The following is an 18695-nucleotide window of genomic DNA, read 5'->3' as shown; positions in this document are numbered from 1 at the left end:
CTGAGTTTGTGGAAGTGATGGGAACACACTCTTCTCAAATTGGGTTCACATACAGCGCCCATAAACAATGACCTGATTTTCTGAGTCAAGATCTTTATTTGGCAAACCAAGTTCCTTCTGATAATGCAGCCACGTGACAGGAGCAAACAGGTGCCAGCACCCAACCTCCCAGAGCATCTTGGCCAGAAGGTGAAAGGCCAAGGAGCCCTCCTCTTCGGCTGCTTCAGTGTCACAAAGGAGACAGCGTGTGCAAGGCTGACCACAGGGCCACAAAGCTCCTCCGAGATGTCCCTCAGTCTGCAGAGCAGCAGCAGGAACTGGACCCGGAGGCTGGCAGCCTTGTAGCCCTGGGAGTGGGCTGCAGAGAGGGGGACAAGAAGGAGGGACCCCCAGAGGCCAAGGCTCGGGGGGCTGTGGTCTTGGATCCCAGCCCCCCTGGGGGGGCTCCAGGAGTAAGCCCAGTTCAGAGTCGCAGGCTGGCTCCATCCGGTCTGAAGCCCAGCTCTGGCCCAGCTGGGAGAGGTAGCCACTCACAGAAAGGGGCTGTCATCGCCCCTCAAAATGGGCTGTGATTTGTTCCAAAGTCTTCCCTTTGGTTTCAGGGACACAAAACAAGCTGAAAAGGACGCCGAGGATGCAGAAGGCAGATGTGAGCCAGAAGGCTCCGTAGGGCCTGAGGACGTCCTGCGCAGAGAGGAAGGGCCACAGTGTGCAACAGGGCAGGAGGCCCCCACGTGGTTGAGCTGAGACAGTCCCTGGCACTGGGCAGTGTCCTGACCCCAGCCTGCCCTGTGGCCACGCCGATTCTGTGTCCACTCAGCTCTGGGACGGGGACAGTCTGGCTGCCTGACTGAGCATTGTCCCAGGTGTTGATGCTGTGTGGCTGGGGAAACAGGCCGCAGCCCACAGGTGGGACCCGCTATCAAGTGACAGCTGGGTTCCTCTACTCCATCTGCCTCCAGGGCCCACAGATGCACCCTCCACGCTCACCTGCGCCCCCACCCTGAGGCCCCTGGGCCCAGTGGATTCTCTTTACGGTGCAGTGGGAATGGGTGACCCATCAGCAGGGTGGGCACAGGAGACACGGGGATAACTAGGGACCGCTGGCACGCAGGGAGGAGTGAGCAGTCTCCCTCAGTCACTGCCTGTCTCCCCTGGCACCTCCACCATAGCCTCCTGGGTGCCAGAACCTAAGTCCCCTCCCTCCTCAGCTCCTCATCCTCTGGGACCTGGTGACCCCTCCCTCTTCGAGGCCTTCTCTCAGCCTCTTCCCTCCTGGGGGAAAGTGTCAAAGCCTCTTTCCCCCAGGTTATTGTTAGGTCCTTTGTCCCCTTCTTCTTGGCTTCTTTTCCTCCCTTCCTTGCTGTCTGTCCCCTCCCAGGCCCCAGGGAGCCATCTCCACGCCCAGTCTCTGCCCGCCCCCCATGTGCTCCTGGGGCAGCCGTGTGGGGCCCAGGCTCCCCACAGGCTCCAGGCCAGCCCCGGGTGTAGGGGACTGACATATATTTTCCTAGTTTAAGAATTAAAGTTGGCCGGGCGCGGTGGCTCACGCCTGTAATCCTAGCACTCTGGAAGGCCGAGGCGGGCAGATTGCTCGAGGTCAGGAGTTTGAAACCAGCCTGAGCAAGAGCGAGACCCTGTCTCTACTATAAATAGAAAGAAATTAATTGGCCAACTAATATATATAGAAAAAATTAGCCGGGCATGGTGGCGCATGCCTGTAGTCCTAGCTACTTGGGAGGCTGAGGCAGAAGGATTGCTTGAGCCCAGGAGTTTGAGGTTGCTGTGAGCTAGGCTGATGCCATGGCACTCACTCTAGCCTGGGCAACAAAGCGAGACTCTGTCTCAAAAAAAAAAAAAAAAAAAAAAAAGAATTAAAGTTAGTGAGTAATGTACGTGTTCTGCCCAGAGCATTTGAAAGTTATCTCAGGGAGCTTGTCCCGAACAGATTAACAAAGGTGTTGCCTAGAGGCATAACAAAGGACCTGAGCTAAGAGTAGCAAGAGCGGCCCCACCCCACGGCATTGGGGGTCTGGAGGCCTCATGATAAATATATTGTTCCTGTGATTGCTGAGTAAACCCCATAAGATGGCTGGTTAGTCAATGACGGGTAAGACCCCTCAAGGGAGGGGCACCCTAAGCCAGCAACAGTCGCCAGGGTTCAGCCGAAGATCTTAGGGGGTCACCCTAAAATAAGCTGGGGATAAGAAATGCCCCCTGTGGCTCACCTTGCCCATCCTTGCTAATCTCAGTCCTTTATCTATGCCTAGTGCCTAGAGCAACCACCTTGAAATTCTGAGTCAGGATATCTGCTTCCCCTAAGGCTACGCTTTCCTGAAATTTATGGCTATCGCTCTCACATCTGGGTGCTTACGTACAAGGAACTAACTTTAATCTTTTAGAGTATAAAAATAAAACAGACCCGGTGTATTATTACTCGAGTTTACCGTTTGTACATGTGTCTGCGTTTTTCTTTGTGTTCTGCGTTTGTGTTTTGTGTTCTGTGTTCATCCTCCGTCCAGTAAATGGGCCACGACACCCAGGCATCCACATCCCGCACTGACCTGCACCCCCATGGCCTGGCCCAGCCCCGTGTGTCATCCGCCCACCCCTGCCTTCCCAGCCCTCATCATAAAGGGGACTCTGCCCATCTCATCTACTGCTGTCCCTGGTGCCTTCAACAAGCCTGGGCACATTAGGAGCCAGGACAGCTGGAGGGAACGGCTGACTGGACAGATGACTTGGTCATCTGCTGCAAACCGCCTCTCTATTGGCTGGGAAGCCCCAGGGCAGAGGCCCCGCCCTCCACGAGGAGGCAGCAAAATGATGAACCGCACTGATGCTTCTGGCAACTTGAGGGCAGGTGCTGTTACTCCCCTCCAGGAAGCTGGTCCAGAGAAGGCAGCGTCACGCCCAAGGCCACATAGCAAGGAAGTGGCCAAGGGGTGACCTGGGTCTGAGTCCCGGCAACCCTTCCCACACAGACCTTGGCGGGGGGCATGCACCCATGTTCCCGATCGTTAATTAATAGGAGAGGCAAAGCTGTCCTCCCACTGAGACAGACTGAAGATTCCTGGGGGGTCACAGCCTGGGTTGCCCACCGGCCCCGCCCCTGACCAAGACAGCCGGCATCCCAGGTGAGGGGGGCCCCAGCCTACACGCAGGGCCACTGACTCTGAGTCATATGCAATGAAAGCGATTTTAAAAAGTGCTTCTCCGCTGACTGCACGGCAGGGAAGGCCATGGGGCCAGCACTCACCATGAGGTTGCTGAACTCTTTTGTCACCAGGAAAGCCATGAGCCAGTTGGTGAGGACGCAGACGCCAGTAGCCACGCCCTTGACGTGCAGAGGGAAGATCTCTGACATGAGGAGCCAGGGTATGGGCCCCCAGCCCATAGCGAAGCCTGCAGGAGCAAGACGGGTCAGAGCACACAGTGCCGGGCTTCTCAGTTTGCCGCAGGGCCACGGAGACCCAGCTTCACGGCCTGCGGGGCTGAGGAGTCCTGGGTCCCAGTCTGGTCCCACCAGCTCTGCAACTTTTGCTGTGAGGCCTTGGGCCACCCTCTTCCCTTCTAGGCACAGGCTTTGTCTAAGACGGGCCTGCATGGAGGGTTGCTGTGCAGATGAAGTGACGAGAACACGGAAGGGCTGAGTTCAGCATCTGACACGTGGGCAGAGCTATAAACAGAGGGGTTGAGATCTAGGGGACAGAGAGGTGAGGCCGGGCAAGATTGGACTTGCTGAGAGCTGCAGGAAGCCGGTGGAGCAGGGCTGGGGCTGACAGGGACTGTCCCCTCACCCAGCCTCCCCCGGGCCCCGTCTCTCACCGGCAATGAAGAGGCACATGCTGCCCACAGCCAACCAGGCCAGCCCCACGCTGGTGTCAATGGGCTCTGTGTAGACAGGTGCCAAGAAGGCCACATGTGAGGAGTTGCTGGGGCCACCCTCGGTCAGCTTGAAGTAGGCACCAAAGGCGCTCGTGCTGAACACCATGACCACACCTGCGGGCGGGAAGAGTGGCTCATGGCGCAGTGTGGCCACAGCACACGGCCTGGGCGCCTCACAGGGACAGGCCCGGCTCCCCAAGAGCAGGCAGCTCAGCATTCCAGCATCTCAGCCCTAGGGGCCCTGATTGGGCAGTGCCACCCCACCATGCCCCAGACCTCAGCAAACTCCAGGAAGTTCCTGGACCAAGTGTCCATGGGCCGCAGCTCCTGCCAGGGGCCCCATGTGGACCACCTCCCACTCCTCACAACAGCAATGACGGAGGTGCAGCCACTGTCCCCGTTTCACAGATGGAGAAACTGAGGCTCGGAGATGTAAAGTTACTTGCCCACGAGGACCACAAGCTTGAGTCACTTCATCTCCCCTCACCCCACCCCGCCTTCAGTTTCCACACTGGGGCGTCTCCAGGGAGGCTCACTGCTGAGGTTAGAGGCGTGACGCAGTGATGCCGTGAGCACAGGGGTGGCCTGGGGGAGTGCTTGGTGAAGAGCTGCTGTCAAATCATGGCCTCGTTAGTCCGTGACATTTGTCCTCACGATTGCTCAGCTGTCCTCCTCCTCCCTCAGCGTGGGGCGCCGGCCCAGGGCACTCCGCTCGCACAGGCTCGAGCCCTCACCTGACAAGACCAGGAGCGGCCTCCGCCCTGCCCTGTCCATGATGAGGGCGGCCACAGCTGTGAACAGCACCTGGATGACACCCACGATGACGGAGGCCAGGCCGCTGTCCTAAGGGAGAGGCACGGCGGGGCTGGTCAGGCGGGCCAGCCGGAGGGCCAGGCTGTCCCTCTCCAGCCTGTGCTGGGTGGCGGTGGGGCAGCTGCATGGCTCAGGACAGGCAGAGGCCCCTTTACCTTGAACTTGGCCTTCTCAAAGATAGTCTCTGCATAGAACATGACAGCGTTGACCCCCGACAGCTGCTGGAAGGCCATCAGTGAGATGCCGATGACGAAGGGCTTGTAGACGCCAGGCTGCCTCAGCAGGGCCAGGTGGAAGCCCTGCTGCGACAGGGGCCGGCCGTCAGAGCTTCTCCCTCCCCTCCCGAGGGGCATCCTTGGCCCACTGTCCCAAGGCCCGGAGAGTGAGCCTCTGCCCACCTGTGGCCTCCGGGGTGCGACCAAGTCACAGCATCACTGCAGCCTCTGCACAGCTCGGACTGACAGGCTGGCGGGGCCACAGAGACTACTCGGGCGAAGGGCAAGCTGGTCCAAGAGTCCCAGCCACCTCCAGCGCATCCAGTGCTCGCCTCGGGCCCGGGCCTGGCCCTGAGCTGCGCCTCCCACAGCCCTCCCCACTGAGCCCTCACTGCCACCGTGAGGAGCACGCTATGGCTCCCATCTTACAGAAGAAACTCAGGCTTAAAGACGGGAGGTCACACCACAGGTAAGGGGCAGAGCAGGTGCTTCAGACCCAGGTCTGTCTGACTCCCAAACCTGGACTCAGCCTTCCCCCCTGCCCTGCAGTTCCCCAGCTACGTCCCAGTCCTCCGCGCCTGTATTTCCCCCACCAGCCCAGCCATGTCTTCCTGGGACGGTGAGGGTCAAGGCTCAGGCTTTTCTGGTGACCTCCCTGCCTAGGCCCCACCCCCCCACAGTGTGTGGCCTTGGGAGCTGGCCATGCCGCCCTCCCCTGGCTGCTATCCTCCCCGCCAGCTCTGCCTCCCAGCCTCTCACCTGGTGCTCCCCAACGGGGGGCTCTTCCCAGCCCTGCTCAGAGCCCCACAGGAACCGCAGGGCGGCCACAGCCTCCTGGTGCCTGTGCCGAGTCAGCAGGAAGCGGGGGGTCTCGGGCATCCAGCACATGAGCAGCAGCATGAGGGAGGGGGGCACACAGCCCAACACGGCCAGCCAGCGCCACTCCAGGACCCAGCCTGGTTAGGGGGGCAGGCGTCAGAGCCAGCCCGGCCACCCTCGGGCAGCACCTGCCCCGCTCTTGCCAGCCCCAGGGACTCAGCTGCAAGAGTGGGGACCTCACTACCTTTGCACAGCTACTTTTGTGTTTGTTATTGACATTGTCATTATTGTTGCTCACGAAGGCTGATGGCACGGGCCAACCACACCAGTTGTACATCATACAAACGTCACCATGCTACATCTGTTCAGTGAAATATTTCTGTAGCCATGAAAGAGAACGAGTGGCTCACTACATATGATACAGCACCATTTGAGTAATGAGGGAGAGAGAATAAATATGCGTGTTCCTGATACATGCACAGACTTTCTGGAAGGCTAGAAAGAGACAGGCAATGCTTCCAGACAGGAGGGGGGACAGGGGTGGGGGAGGCTTTTCAGTGGACATGCATGCTCCCTGCTCTGGTGTAGTGAATCGTTTGAATGTATTACCTATTAAAAGTATAAATGAAATTAAGGAGATTGTAGGATTTTGTTGTCTCAATCATGTATGAAGAAAATAAACGCAGAATTATCTAGCCTTAACTAAAATCAAAGGTGCGTGCCTATAGTCCCAGCTACGCTGGAGGCTGAGGTGGGAGGATTGCTGGAGGCCAGGAGTTCGAGACCAGCCTGAGTGATATAGTGAGACCCCATCTCAAAGTAAAGAAATAAAGTCAAGGTTCTCTAAGAAAGGGGCCCAAGAATAAATGAGTTTAGGGCACAGATTCTCTAGTTATTAATTTTCTCTAAGCCCAAAGCTTACCCACCCCCAGTTCCCAGTGGAGAAACACCTCTGTGATAGCCATGAAGTACCTGTGTTTCCTCTGTCCTGGGGGCGCAGGTAAGTCATAACTGATCCATAAACCTAGCTGGTGGAGCATTATTGCTCCGATGTGAAGCAAACGTGTCACTACTGTGTCACTTTGTGGGGTTAACAGAGTAACCCTCCCCACCCCACAGTGGATCAAAACTCACAGAAACTGATCAGTGAGAAGCAGAAGCAACAAGTATACTTGAAGATGAGATGACAATAATGCTACTGATCAACAGTGATCAATACTCAAACCACATTCGGGGGACATCTGTCCCCAAACCACGTATGTCAATGTCTGTGTACTGTGGGGCTCTGGCTCACTGCAGGGATCCCGGGGCAGCCAGACCGCTGGCTGGATTCTGAATTAGTTAGGGTGGTAAGTGGGTTAAAAATGAAAGACCAAGGACAGAATATCGTCTACGCTGAAGATCCAGAGGGTGCATGCCCCAGGCCAGGCCATAGCCCCTGAGCCCACTGAGGTCCCTACCCTGATCCCCACTGTTCTCAAGACATTCCTGACAACCCTCACTTGGGACCCGCTGCCAGGCACTTTTCATCCCCCAACAGCCTTGGACTAGGTGGGGTTATCTCCATTTAAAGACACAAACTGGCCAGAAGCAGTGGCTCACGCTTGTAATCCTAGCACTCTGGGACGCCGAGGCGGGCAGATTGCTCAAGGTCAGGAGTTCGAAACCAGCCTGAGCGAGAGGGAGACCCTGTCTCTACTATAAATAAAAAAAGAAATTAATTGGCCAACTAATATATATAGAAAAAATTAGCCAGGCATGGTGGTGCATGCCTGTAGTCCCAGCTACTCGGGAGGCTGAGGCAGGAGGATTGCTTGAGCCCAGGAGTTTGAGGTTGCTGTGAGCTAGGCTGATGCCACGGCACTCACTCTAGCCTGGGCAACAAAGCGAGACTCTGTCTCAATCAATCAATCAATCAATCAATACATACATACATACATACATACACAAACTGAGGCTCTCAGGGGCAGTGTGACTTGGTTAAGATCACACAGCAAGTAGCAGAGGCTATCCCTAACCCAAGACCATCAGATGGGAAGCTTGCCCTCCTCTGAATAAGAGCCCCTCTGCTTCCTGAAGCTTCCCGTGTGGGCTGCGGCTCTGCCCACTGGGTTCCCAGGGACTGGCCTCCCTCACACTGCACCGCACTGACACGGTGAACCCGGCACTGACATTCTGAGGGAGACCCGCTCAGCCCTTAAGCTCCTGCACTGAAGAGTTTTGCAGTGCACCACCCGCCCCTGGAAGCCTCCGGTTTGTCGCTGCACAGTTTGTCGCTGACCTAACCAGTCAGCGCTTCCCACAGCCCTGGAGTGGCCTTCTGGGAAGCCAAGGACATCACCTTCTCTAGCTCTCCCTGGAACTTAGTCACAGGACCTGCATATTCCAAGGTCCCAGCGAGGTAGTCTGGATGTTGGCACCTTGGGCACTGGCTGTGTGACCTCTGGCCAGGCCTTTGACCTCTCTGAACCTCAGTTTCTATATCCACAAAATGGCCACATGGCCATGAACAGAGACCAAAAGAGATCATGGCAACTCTACCTGCCAGGTAGGCCAGGAGGATGCCTGTGACGACCATCAGCTGCACGCAGGAGCCGAGCATGCCCCGGACTGCTGGGTAGGCAATTTCGGAGATGTAGACCTGCGGCGATTAAGATGAGACTTTACCTGGGGTCCAAGAGTTCTTAAAATTGAAAAGCCTCAGCCATTCAGAGCTAAGGAGAGTCCTGACGGGGCTGCTGCAGGCCTTCTGTCCCCCTAATTGAACTGCCTAAGGTCAGCAGAGCCCTCCCCAGGTCCCCCCTCACCAAACGATCTGTAGCAAGTGTTGAAAGGGGATTAAGGGTAGTGGGTGGCTGCTTTGTCTGTATGTGAGGGCAAGAGGAAGGCACAGAGCTTCCCAGCCTTCACTTAATGTGCACAAACACCCTTGAAAAAATGCAGATTCTGATGCAGTAGGTCTGGGGTGGGCCCGATCCTGCCTTGCTAACCAGCTCCACGTGACACCCACTCTGCTGGCCTAGGGACCACACTCTGAGCAGTGCCCTTGGAGTGAGAAGCATGAACTCACCACCTCATCTGCTACCCGTGACTACCACTGTTCCCTCCTTCTGGGCTCAGGGGCCACCAGGGTCAGCTGCAGTTCACCAGTCACCCAGCAGTCCCAGCTGCCAGGGTCCAAGTCCTTCCTGGAGCCGTCCCAGGGGCTGTACGTGCAAAGTCTCACTGAATCCTTGCCACCACCTCCTGAGGTAATGCCATAATCCCCACTTCACAGGGAAGGAGACAGAGGCCCAGTGAGATGCTCTGCTCAGGTAAGTGGCAGAGCCGGGATTTGGCCCAGGTGTGTGGGGCTCCCAAGCGAGCAGGCTGGGTCAGGAGAGGCTGAGGGAGAAGCCTTTGCCCCAGGACACATCAGAACAGGATTTTCCTGCTAACTGCAGCCAGTGATCCGAGACAGGGGGTTAAAGCCATAATGCGAGGCTCCTCTTGGCCACCCACAGGTGCCACCTTGTTTGAGAGGCACAGCTAAGGGGGCAATCCTGGGTTCCAGCAACAGCTTCACCGCTGGCTAGTTGTGGACCCTGCCTGGGCGAAGTTTCTGTAAGTTTCATGTGCGAAAGGCAGATAACGACGGCGGTCCGTGAGGGTGGGAGATAAAGCAGGTAGGGGGCATGGTGCCCGCCCCCAGGCGGCAGAGCCAGGCCCCCAGGTGTGGGAGCGGTTTGCCCCACTCCTCCTCGGTCTCAGGCCGCGAGGCAGGGGGGTCACTCACCGGGGCCACTAGCGAGGCAACGCCGCAGGCCAGGCCGGTGAGGAGGCGGCCCCCGAGCAGCATCCACACGTCCTGGGCCGCGGTGATGACGGCAAAGCCGGCCACGAAGGGCACGGTGCAGAGCAGGAGGCTCAGCTTGCGCCCGGCGCAGTCCACGAGCCAGCCGCCCAGCACGCCCCCTGCCGCGGCGCCCAGGGTCACGATGGCCTGCGGGCGGGGCGACAGCGGGCTGGGCCGGGTTCCGGGGGCAGCCCACCTCGCCCTCCACCCGCCGCCCGCGGCCTCAGAGGGAAGGGGAGGGCGTCCGGGCCGGCGACCTGGGCAGGGGGCGCGGGGCGGGCGGGACGAGGGTCTCGGCTCCCGTCCCGAGGGGAGGCAGGGAGAGGGCTGCGGCGCCCGTCCGAGCGGAGCGCGCGGGGCTCCCGGGCCGGGCGGGGAGAGCCGGGCCTCACCCCGAACCAGGAGGCGGCACTGTCGTCCAGGCGAGGGGCCGGGGGCGCGGCGCGCTGCAGGCTCGGGATGGCCGGGGAGCTGTAGCCGAGCGCGAAGCCGAAGCTGAGCGGGCCCAGGGCAGCGGCGAAGGCGGCGAGGAAGACGCGGCGGCCGCGAGGAGTGCTGCGGGGACAGGGCGGTGGGTGAGCGGCGCCGGCAGGGGCGGCGCGGGAGGGCGAGGCCAGGTCCCGTCCGGGCCCCCTGGCGCTCACCTGCCGCTGGGCGGCCCCAGCAGCGGCTGGGCCTCCTCCTGGTCCTCAGGCGTCATGTCCGCGGCCAACGCCTGCTCAGCCCACTTAGACACCCGAACCGCCGCGGGTCCGCTGAGCGCGGTCCGCACCGTCCTCTCACAGCAGAGCCGGCCAATGGGCGGCGCGGGGAGATGCTGGGGCGGGATCAGAACGTCTGGTTGTAGGGACAGCCAATGGGAACGCAAGGCGGGCCCCGCCCTTCAAATCAAGGCAGACCAATGGAAGCACAGAGTCAGTTGGCGATTCGCGCTGGAACTGCCCTTAGGATGGAGCAGCCCAATGTAGAGGTGGGGCGGAGTTTGTGTTTGGGAGCACAACCATCCAATTGGAGTGTAGTGCGAGCTAGTAGGCGGGGCCATGAAGCTGCCTCAGAACTGAGCTGGCCAATAAGAGTGGAGGATTGCTGATTTTTTTTTTTTTTGCCCTGGAGCCGCCTCTCAATCTAGCCTTAACCAATGAGGGTAGGGGCGGGGCGAAGGCGGAGCACGTTGGGCCTCGCCCTGGACTGCCCTAGCCAACTCTGCGTAGCTGCGACTGCCCTCCCCCGTCGGGTCTGCATTGCCTGCTCAGGGATCTATGTGGTAGGCGCCTGACTTCTCTGCCCGGCCCAGCTCTGTCGCTTGAGAGCCTCAGGATGAAAGTCTCCAAGCCGACTGTCCTGGCTGCTTTTCCTCTCGGACACCCAGACTGGCCCCGCGCTCTCGCTGGGTGGCTGGGGGCGGAGGCGCGGCCCTGCGCGCTGCAGCCCACCTATGCGCCTCTGCGGTGGAGTGCCGGTATACTTCTGGAAAACACCATGACTATGGGAGTAGGAGGCTTGGCTTGTAACCCCTTTCTGGGCCTCTGTTTCCTTATCTCTAAGTGGGAATGATAATTATCTTCTAGGAGAGCTGTGAGCAGGGTGGTGTAGAAAAGACCAAGTAAATGGGAAGCACTCAAATGCTAGCTGGTATGACTATGATAGTTGTTTGATAGTGCAGTCACCCGATTGATTGTTTTAGCAACCAACTTTTTTCAATCTGGACCACAAGACTATCTTTAGAGACTTAGGCAGCTGCCCTTCTGTGCTCCCACAGCATCTTGTGCTCGACTTACAGGTTCTTAGCACTTATCACTGCTTTGTCAGCACCTGTTGACTTCTGTCTTTCCTCAGTGGACATGAGCTCCTCTTTACTGCAGGCACGTGGTGTTTGCAGGGTGAATGAATGCCTCAAACTCCACGGGCAAATTGCTGCAGTTAGTTGACTTTGTAACTCAGACAGTGGGGTAGGTGGAGAAGCTTATGTAGCGAGCCATGGACCCCAGCAAACCTGTTCCTGCCCTGTGGCTGGTGGTCACCCTCTCCCTGAGTGTGCAGAATTCCCTTCAAGGCTTTTGTAGTCAAATAGTCTTGCCAGAAGAGCCTCCCACCCCTTTTTTATCGGCAAAGCACCATCCGCCTGATTAGTAGGGTCCACCTCTTTCCCTCTCCACATGCACTCAGATGGGGCTCTAATACTGCTGATTTGGAAAAATGCTCTAAATAGCCCTTGGTTTTTTTATTCCAGGCTGCAAAGCAAGAAACTTAAGGGGAAAAATGACAGAAAAACACAGTTAAAAGCTCAAAAAGCTTAACAAATTAGTTTAACATGAAAAACATCAGCCAGCTCCAGCTGACACAAGGCACTCAGCCTGGCTCTCCGAGGTGGACAGGGCAGAAAGCAAGGGCTCTGGGGTCAAAGAACTCACAGGTTCAAATCCCTGCCCTCTTCTGAGCCTGTTTCCTTAACTGAAAAGCAGGAATAATAGAACACAGTTCACAAAACTGTTGGTGAGGTTGAGATAGAGTATGTGGTTGCGTTTTCCCCCCTATATATGAAAGGGGTATAGCAAAACACAAAGGGAAGAATAGGAATGCTAAGTGCTGCAAAGACTATGAGCAGACACAGTTAGTGACAAACACCTCTACCTGGCTATACCTAAAAAGCACTGTCTTTGCTACCCTTGCCTCTTGCCTTCTGTTGAAGAGGAGGCAGGCAGCCTTCAGCTTGGGCTCAGCATGCCCCACTGTTTATGCAAAAGACGAGAGAGGAGTTCTCCCCACAGTGTGCAAGGGCCACACTTCTGCAAGGATTCAAACTTCTGTAAAATCTTTCAGATCAAAGTCCTGTCAAATAGTTTTTGCACTTAAAAAGACCTGCAGAAGAATCCTTCAGAGGCACTTTAACAGGGAGTAAATAATGAAAGTTTCTTTTGATAGGTAATGTAGGCAAGAAGAGATACAATAAAATGGAATCAGCTGGAATAAAGCCATAGGTAAATTACCTTCTTCACACAGATTAAAATTTTTACAAACAGCCGGGGAGGTGGCTTATGCTTATAATCCTAGCATGCTGGGAGGCTGAGGTGGGAAGATCCCTTGAGGCCAGGAGTTAAAGACCAGCTTGAGCAAAAGTGAGACCCCGTCTCTACAAAAAATAGAGAAACTAGCCAGGTGTGGTGGCACTCGCCTGTAGTCCCAGCTACTCTGGAGGCTGAGGCAAGAGGATCACTTGCACCTAGGAATTGGAGGTTGCAGTGAGCTATGATGATGATGCCACTACACTCTAGCCTGGGCAACAGCGAGACTGTCTCAAAAAAAAAAAAAAAAAGTTTACAAACAATGTTGGTGAAACTGGATTTTCCCCCTTTTATGTCCCCTGACTAGTGGCTGACATTTCACTATTACATTTGCACTTGGCCCAATCCACATTTCTTTCTGCTCACTTTGGAGAGGGAGCCAGGGAAGGCAGATAAATGATACACTTGGTTCATGTGAAAGAGCAAGGGAGACCCACACAAGAGAAGGAGTTTGACAATACTTTTGACCACCAGAAGTAACTGTTCCCTGATTGTAGGATTGCAGAGTAACAATAAAACCAGACAAAATAATATTACGACTTTTGACAGCTCCTATACCTTATTATTTTTCAAGAGACACAGGAGGAAGGGGAGGAGCTTCTAAGATCTAACCAGTTCTTCTTAAGCATCTACAGGCAGGAACACAGCTGGTTCCAATCACAGTGAACTGAAACAGCAACAGGGGCCAAAGGTGCAGAAAGAAAACTTATTTATAATAAAGTTAAAAAGCAATGGCTTTCTTTATAAGAGAAACACATTATGTGACACAAATCAAAACTGTAATGAAAAAATAATTTTCCATCTAAGTATATAAAATATAAGAGAAGGTTGCAGTAAATTAAGAATGAACATTTTTGATTTATTCAAAGTTTCAATCTAAAACCTCAATGAAATCTACCACCTTTATTACAAGGGGACTGATGGTTCCTGAACAGAAAGAAACAAAGGTCAAGAAACATGGCACCGGACATTGGAGAGTGACCCAAACTGGCCAAGGGTGCAGAAGGTTTGGTCCAATAGATCACTGACAGGCTAAAAGCCATATTTTTTTGAGAAGTGATGTGGGAACTGTTTAAAGAGTATAAATCTTTATAAGAAAATGAACAATGGCAAACGAGATTCGGACTCCGTTACTTCAAGTCAATAATGTCTTCATCTGAGGATGCTGGGAGCTGAAAGGGACTGCTGCCCGGGACTGGGCTGCCCTCTCTGTCTGCCGCAGGGTCCTGGTCAGAGCTGGTTGAGTGGTCACGCCCCTCGGGATTGGTTTCAGAAGTAGAAGGACTTTCCAAGGAGCCTGATGGGATCCTAGAAGAGACGAGTCACTGTAAGAGGATCCATGGGAGCACTACGGAACTGGGCCCATTTTGTCCTGCAATTTCCTGCTCATGTGACCTCCTAAAAGCGTGGCTCCTCTGACCCCTGCTATTATGGGGCAGAGGTGGGCAGTACAGGAATTGCTACCCTCATCTCCAGCTGATGCTCTGGCTACCTCATGGGGTGACTGTGAGGATTAAAGGCTGGGTGTGTGACACATAGAAGGTGTTCGTGAGGCAGTATTTACCTATTAAATACCTTTCTATAGTGTAAATCCAGATAATGTCACTCTGCCTAAAATGCTCCCTCCCATGGCTGCCCAGGTCCTGAAGAGGAAGCTGAAACTCCTACTCACAGCCAAGGTGTGGGACTTGACCTGCTGACCCCTCCAGTCTCCCAGGCCACCCCAACTCCCCCCCATTTTCTCCAGCTCCTCGGAACTCTCTCCTCCACAGCTACATGATTAGTTTGACCAAAATCAATTCCTGCTTCTTAGGGAGTTCATGCATTACACAAATACTCATGGGCCTGCAGAGAGCCAGCTGGCCAAGCCTCTGCCCACTCTTGACCTCACACTGTTCCAGCTCCGTTCTCTGTGCTCAAGCCCATCCACTCTTCCTTCTGTCTCTTAGCTGGCCACGCTGGGCCCACTTCAGGGCCCTCCCCCGAGGTCCCACTGTCAGGGGGCTATTCCTCCAGCTCCGTATCTTTCTTTCCAAGCCCAGCTCAATTCCATGTCCTTCCTCAGAAAGCCTCCCTTGATCCCTCTCTCAAAGCAGACCTTCTACCTGCCACCCCATCACTTATTTCTCTCAAATTTCTTTATAGGACTTGTCACTATTTAAAATGATTTAATTTGCTTACTTGTTTACAGGTTTATTGTGTTTCTCTACATTAGAATGTGCTCCAAGAATGTGTTGAGTGAATGAATGAAACTTGGACGTGAATGCCCCACTACCTACCACACAGGAGCATGCACGATATTGCCTGAGGACAGAGATCTCATGGGACAAATCAGTGTGATTCAACAACTATGCATTGACAAGTGAAGCCAACCTGCCATCCAGAAAGGCTGTACTGTGTATGTGCCACCAGTACTGGAGAGTCCCTGTTTCCCTGCACTCTTACTAAGCATTTCTGTTTTTAAATACTTCTGTTGACCTGTGAAGAAAAAAGTCTCTTAATATATTTTAATGAGCATTTTTTGGATTACTAGTGAGGTTGCCCATTTGTCTATGTCCCTCCCTGGTTGGCTGTGCTCCCCAGGGACTGTCAGAGAGCAGCTGGCTACTGGCCCTCTGGTGTGACTGGTGAAAGGGGCCATGCATGGCATCATCAGTCTGCAGAAAGAGCCGCCCAGACAGTGCTATGACTCACAGGCCAGCAGCCTGAGCAGGGGCCTCTCCTCATCTTTACCTGTCACTACTGGTTGACCTCACTGCCCCTGGCTTGGGGCCTCCTTCGCTTTCTTCTAACCGCTTCCGTGTTTTTGGTTTGGCTTTTGGCGCTCCTTCTGACCTGGGTCCACCTTCATCCAAGAGGCCTGGATTGCAGGGAAGAATTTTAAGTCAGGATCACAGTGACAGGGCTGCCATGGAGACAGAAAATGCCCTTCCCCACACCCCTGCTAGGGACTTAGTACATTATTGGGCTAGAGTCAGGAAGAAAGATAATGGAATATATATTTTCAAATAATTGGTTTTCTTATTGGTAGAAGGTATTTTTTTCTGATTATAAAGTATACATGCATTGCAAAAATAATAAATAAATAAAACAAAAAGACTCAAAAGAGCCTAATGAGGAGATCAGATCTTCTACAATGCTATCACTGGGAACTCTGTAATTCTGCAACTCAGACGTTCAGTTTCTCAAAAGCACAGTGGTTTGTAAAACAGTGGTTGGTAGATCAAGATTTGATATGGAAGGGTGGGTTAAAAATTTCAAAATACATGTTTAAAAAAACAGTGGAAGGTACCACCTTCTAAAATCAACCAACTTTGTCAGGGCAAAGTCTGCCAGGTCAGGCTGCCTGGTCCCCTCTCTAGTTGTCAGGGAACATTCCTGCAGGGTAGGGAGTGCTCAGGCCAGCTGTCCTCACAGCTTTGTGTCTGCAAATCCCAATCTGACTTTTCAAACCAGTTTTTACTGGTTTGACATTTTTTTTCATTTTGTTTCCATAAATCTGAATGAAAAGTTTTATAACAGTCTAGCCTTTTCACAAGTAACAGATGCTTTATGTTTCTCTGGCCTGGCCTCCTCCCGTACACTGACTGAGAGAGAAGGGCTGCACAAATCTTAATACCTTGCATCTGTCTCCACAGCCCTGCCCCACCGTTAGGGGCTGGGAGAAGTGGTAAGTTAACTGGACACACACCTGTGAAAACACGGTCAATTTCCACTTTGGGATATATCTGATATACCAATAGAAAATGTTATCTGAGACCTGCAGGATGTAAATTCCTCTAGAATTTTTATAGGAAATCAGACCTATATAGGTACTTTTATTTTAGAAAATTTTTATTGTATCAGAGTAGACATTGTGCCTTTTTTGGTCCCTTGGTATCTTCTAAAGGACATAGTGTTATAAACTGCCTGTTTTCCTCCTTAACATGGTTTGGGCAGATTTCCATGCCAATAAATACAGACTGACAACATCATTGTTGGTGGGTAATACACTATGTGGTATTCCTTGGTGTGGATGTACTATAATTTATTTATAAATACCTTCTTAAAGGGAAAGTTTCTTTTTAAACTCATTGTTTTGAGGACAATTGCTATCCAAAGATAAAACCAGCTGGTAAGTTCACCAACAGTGGCAGCAGCACAAGACGGAGAGCCTTACCCAGCAGTTCCCTGCGTGTCCTGCTTGCTATCTCTTTGATCTCCATGCGAGACAGGGACAAGGAATGTGTGACAGGAATGGCAGCGAGGCCCACTCCAATGGCTGTGGGTGGGGTGATGACCTTGGAGACTAACGGCGACTTCAAGGGTCGCTCGATGCTTCTGCCAACGAGATTTCTAAGTGGAATCTTGTACAAATTTTTGGACTGAATTTCACCTGAAATATGATTTAGAAAGCAACATCAGCATTTTAAGAAAGTTTTTTCTTTACAAGAGAATAATTTCTTGTTCCTCAACATGTTGGCACGAAGGAAGACTTTCATGCCCCATGGGGGGGCCTGCAGGGAGCACTAACATGAGGGGCCTGATGGCTTTGCATTTCCTAAAAGCATCATTTTCACGTGTAAACTAGATAAAATACACTCACTACTGATTACACCTGCACAGGGGGAGAAAAAAAGATTAGACAAAAAAAGCAAAAAGCTTCTCTGCTTGTGGAACTTTGTGTTTTAACAGTGAGCGATGAAGACAACTGATGTGGTAAGAAATTATGAAAAGTGATGTGTTCGGAGCAATGCGGTAACCACAGCAAACAGCAAAGACTGCCTGGGTTCACAGGCAGAGCTGGATAGCGTGAAAGGCTGGGCGTGCTGAGGAATGTCTAGGCTTTATGACTGTATATACCTTTAGCTATAAAAACCCACTATTGTTAACAGCACTGAAGGAAAAATAACTGCTGTTGCAAGTTGGAAATTCTATAGCTTTTAACTCCCTTCTCCCCACTGAAACAATTTTTATTTTTTTAATGGGATGTTGTTTTCTCTTTGTTATCACAAGGTTCTTTATGAATGAAACCAATGCATTCAGATTGCAAGTTTTTTTTGTTTTTTTTTTGAGACAGAGTCTCACCTTGTTGCCCAGGCTAGAGTGAGTGCCGTGGCATCAGCCTAGCTCACAGCAACCTCAAACTCCTGGGCTCAAGCAATCCTGCTGCCTCAGTCTCCCGAGTAGCTGGGACTACAGGCATACACCACCATGCCCGGCTAATTTTTTTCTATATATATTAGTTGGCCAATTAAATTTCTTTCTATTTATAGTAGGGTCTCGCTCTTGCTCAGGCTGGTTTCGAACTCCTGAGCTCAAACGATCCACCCGCCTCGGCCTCCCAGAGAGCTAGGATTACAGGCGTGAGCCACCGTGCCGGGCCCAGATTGCAAGTTTTTAAAATGGTTTTAAATGGTAACTTCTTTAGGCAGTAATCATATGTAGATGTTTGACAATGACTAGAGAAATCAGAGTGGATTGAAATAAAGCAGTAAAAATTGGACTTCACCTTCCCCCAGGGAAGAAGGAAATACTGGAGTATCTCGGCCCGGAGGTGTCTGAGGAGAATTACGGGCACTGGTCCCTTTGGAGCTGCCTCCAGATGAGTTCTCATGCACGGCCGCGGCTGCCGTGAAGTATATATCCGACTAGACAGAAAAAGAAAGCGTCACCAAGCTGCGTGGCATTCTAGGCCCTGCATCCACGGGCCCTCCTGCCATTGCTGCAAAGCCTTCAACTGGTCCCCAGGCTCAGCTATGACATCCCTGGAACATGCAGTGCAATACCAGATGCTGGGGGCTGGGAGGTGGGGTGGTGGCTTCCCAAGGAAAGATATCAATAGGTAGGCTTTTCCTGAGTACTCAGTCCCCACTACTCTTCCTTATCTAACACTGACAACAGAAGACAGTCAACGTTCCACACATCTCCTGAAAACACAAACACAATATGCACTTCCCTTCCCGCAATCTCAGGCACCTGGAGTGTTAGAACTGGAAAGGATTTCAGGGGTTCAGTCAGGCCCGTTCAGAGATGGGGAGATGAATCATGCACTCACCAATTCAGGAAATATTCATGCACACC

The 18695-nt window shown here is 53.2% G+C and overlaps 2 protein-coding genes across 7 annotated transcripts in view; both read right to left on the bottom strand.

The window, feature by feature from the left end:
* Positions 1-76: 76 nt before the first annotated feature.
* Positions 77-10370, bottom strand: SLC2A8 (solute carrier family 2 member 8). Of its 3 annotated transcripts, none has more exons than XM_012771976.3 (10): positions 10215-10370; positions 9963-10125; positions 9511-9717; positions 8277-8376; positions 5676-5872; positions 4857-5003; positions 4623-4731; positions 3829-4002; positions 3260-3405; positions 77-684 (listed from the first exon to the last, which is right to left on the bottom strand). In XM_012771976.3, the coding sequence occupies exons 1-10, from the start codon at positions 10268-10270 to the stop codon at positions 547-549; spliced, it is 1437 nt and encodes a 478-aa protein (XP_012627430.1). In that variant the 5' UTR covers positions 10271-10370; the 3' UTR covers positions 77-546. The 3 variants fall into 3 exon arrangements, with proteins under 3 accessions (XP_012627430.1, XP_012627431.1, XP_012627432.1); XM_012771977.3 differs by having other exon boundaries at positions 4857-5000; XM_012771978.2 differs by lacking the exon at positions 3260-3405 and having other exon boundaries at positions 4857-5000.
* Positions 10371-13473: 3103 nt separating this feature from the next.
* Positions 13474-18695, bottom strand: part of GARNL3 (GTPase activating Rap/RanGAP domain like 3) — a 168748-nt gene continuing 163526 nt past the window's right edge. For all 4 annotated transcript variants that reach the window (XM_012771966.3, XM_012771965.2, XM_076009049.1 and 1 more), the window contains 4 exons: positions 18124-18262; positions 16792-17007; positions 15366-15492; positions 13474-13940 (listed from right to left, as the gene is read on the bottom strand). In XM_012771966.3, the coding sequence (XP_012627420.2) occupies positions 13763-13940; positions 15366-15492; positions 16792-17007; positions 18124-18262 (660 nt within the window). In that variant the 3' untranslated portion in view covers positions 13474-13762. The remainder of the gene's footprint in view (positions 13941-15365; positions 15493-16791; positions 17008-18123; positions 18263-18695) is intronic.

This window comes from Microcebus murinus, chromosome 12, assembly GCF_040939455.1.
Source record: "Microcebus murinus isolate Inina chromosome 12, M.murinus_Inina_mat1.0, whole genome shotgun sequence".
Taxonomy (NCBI): Eukaryota; Metazoa; Chordata; class Mammalia; order Primates; family Cheirogaleidae; genus Microcebus; species Microcebus murinus.
The sequence above is the reverse complement of the archived record's forward strand: the minus strand, read 5'-3'. Positions and strand labels throughout refer to the sequence as shown.

Bases quoted from the DNA above. Each gene is read 5' to 3' on its own strand.
- SLC2A8 (XM_012771976.3), bottom strand. From the start codon at position 10,270: ATGACGCCTGAGGACCAGGAGGAGGCCCAGCCGCTGCTGGGGCCGCCC. The intron at 5,873-8,276 runs GTAGAGTTGCCA...CCCCCTAACCAG, and splicing joins CCTCCTGGCCTACCTGGCAG to GCTGGGTCCTGGAGTGGCGC. The intron at 4,003-4,622 runs GTGAGGGCTCGA...TCCCGCCCGCAG, and splicing joins GCCGCTCCTGGTCTTGTCAG to GTGTGGTCATGGTGTTCAGC.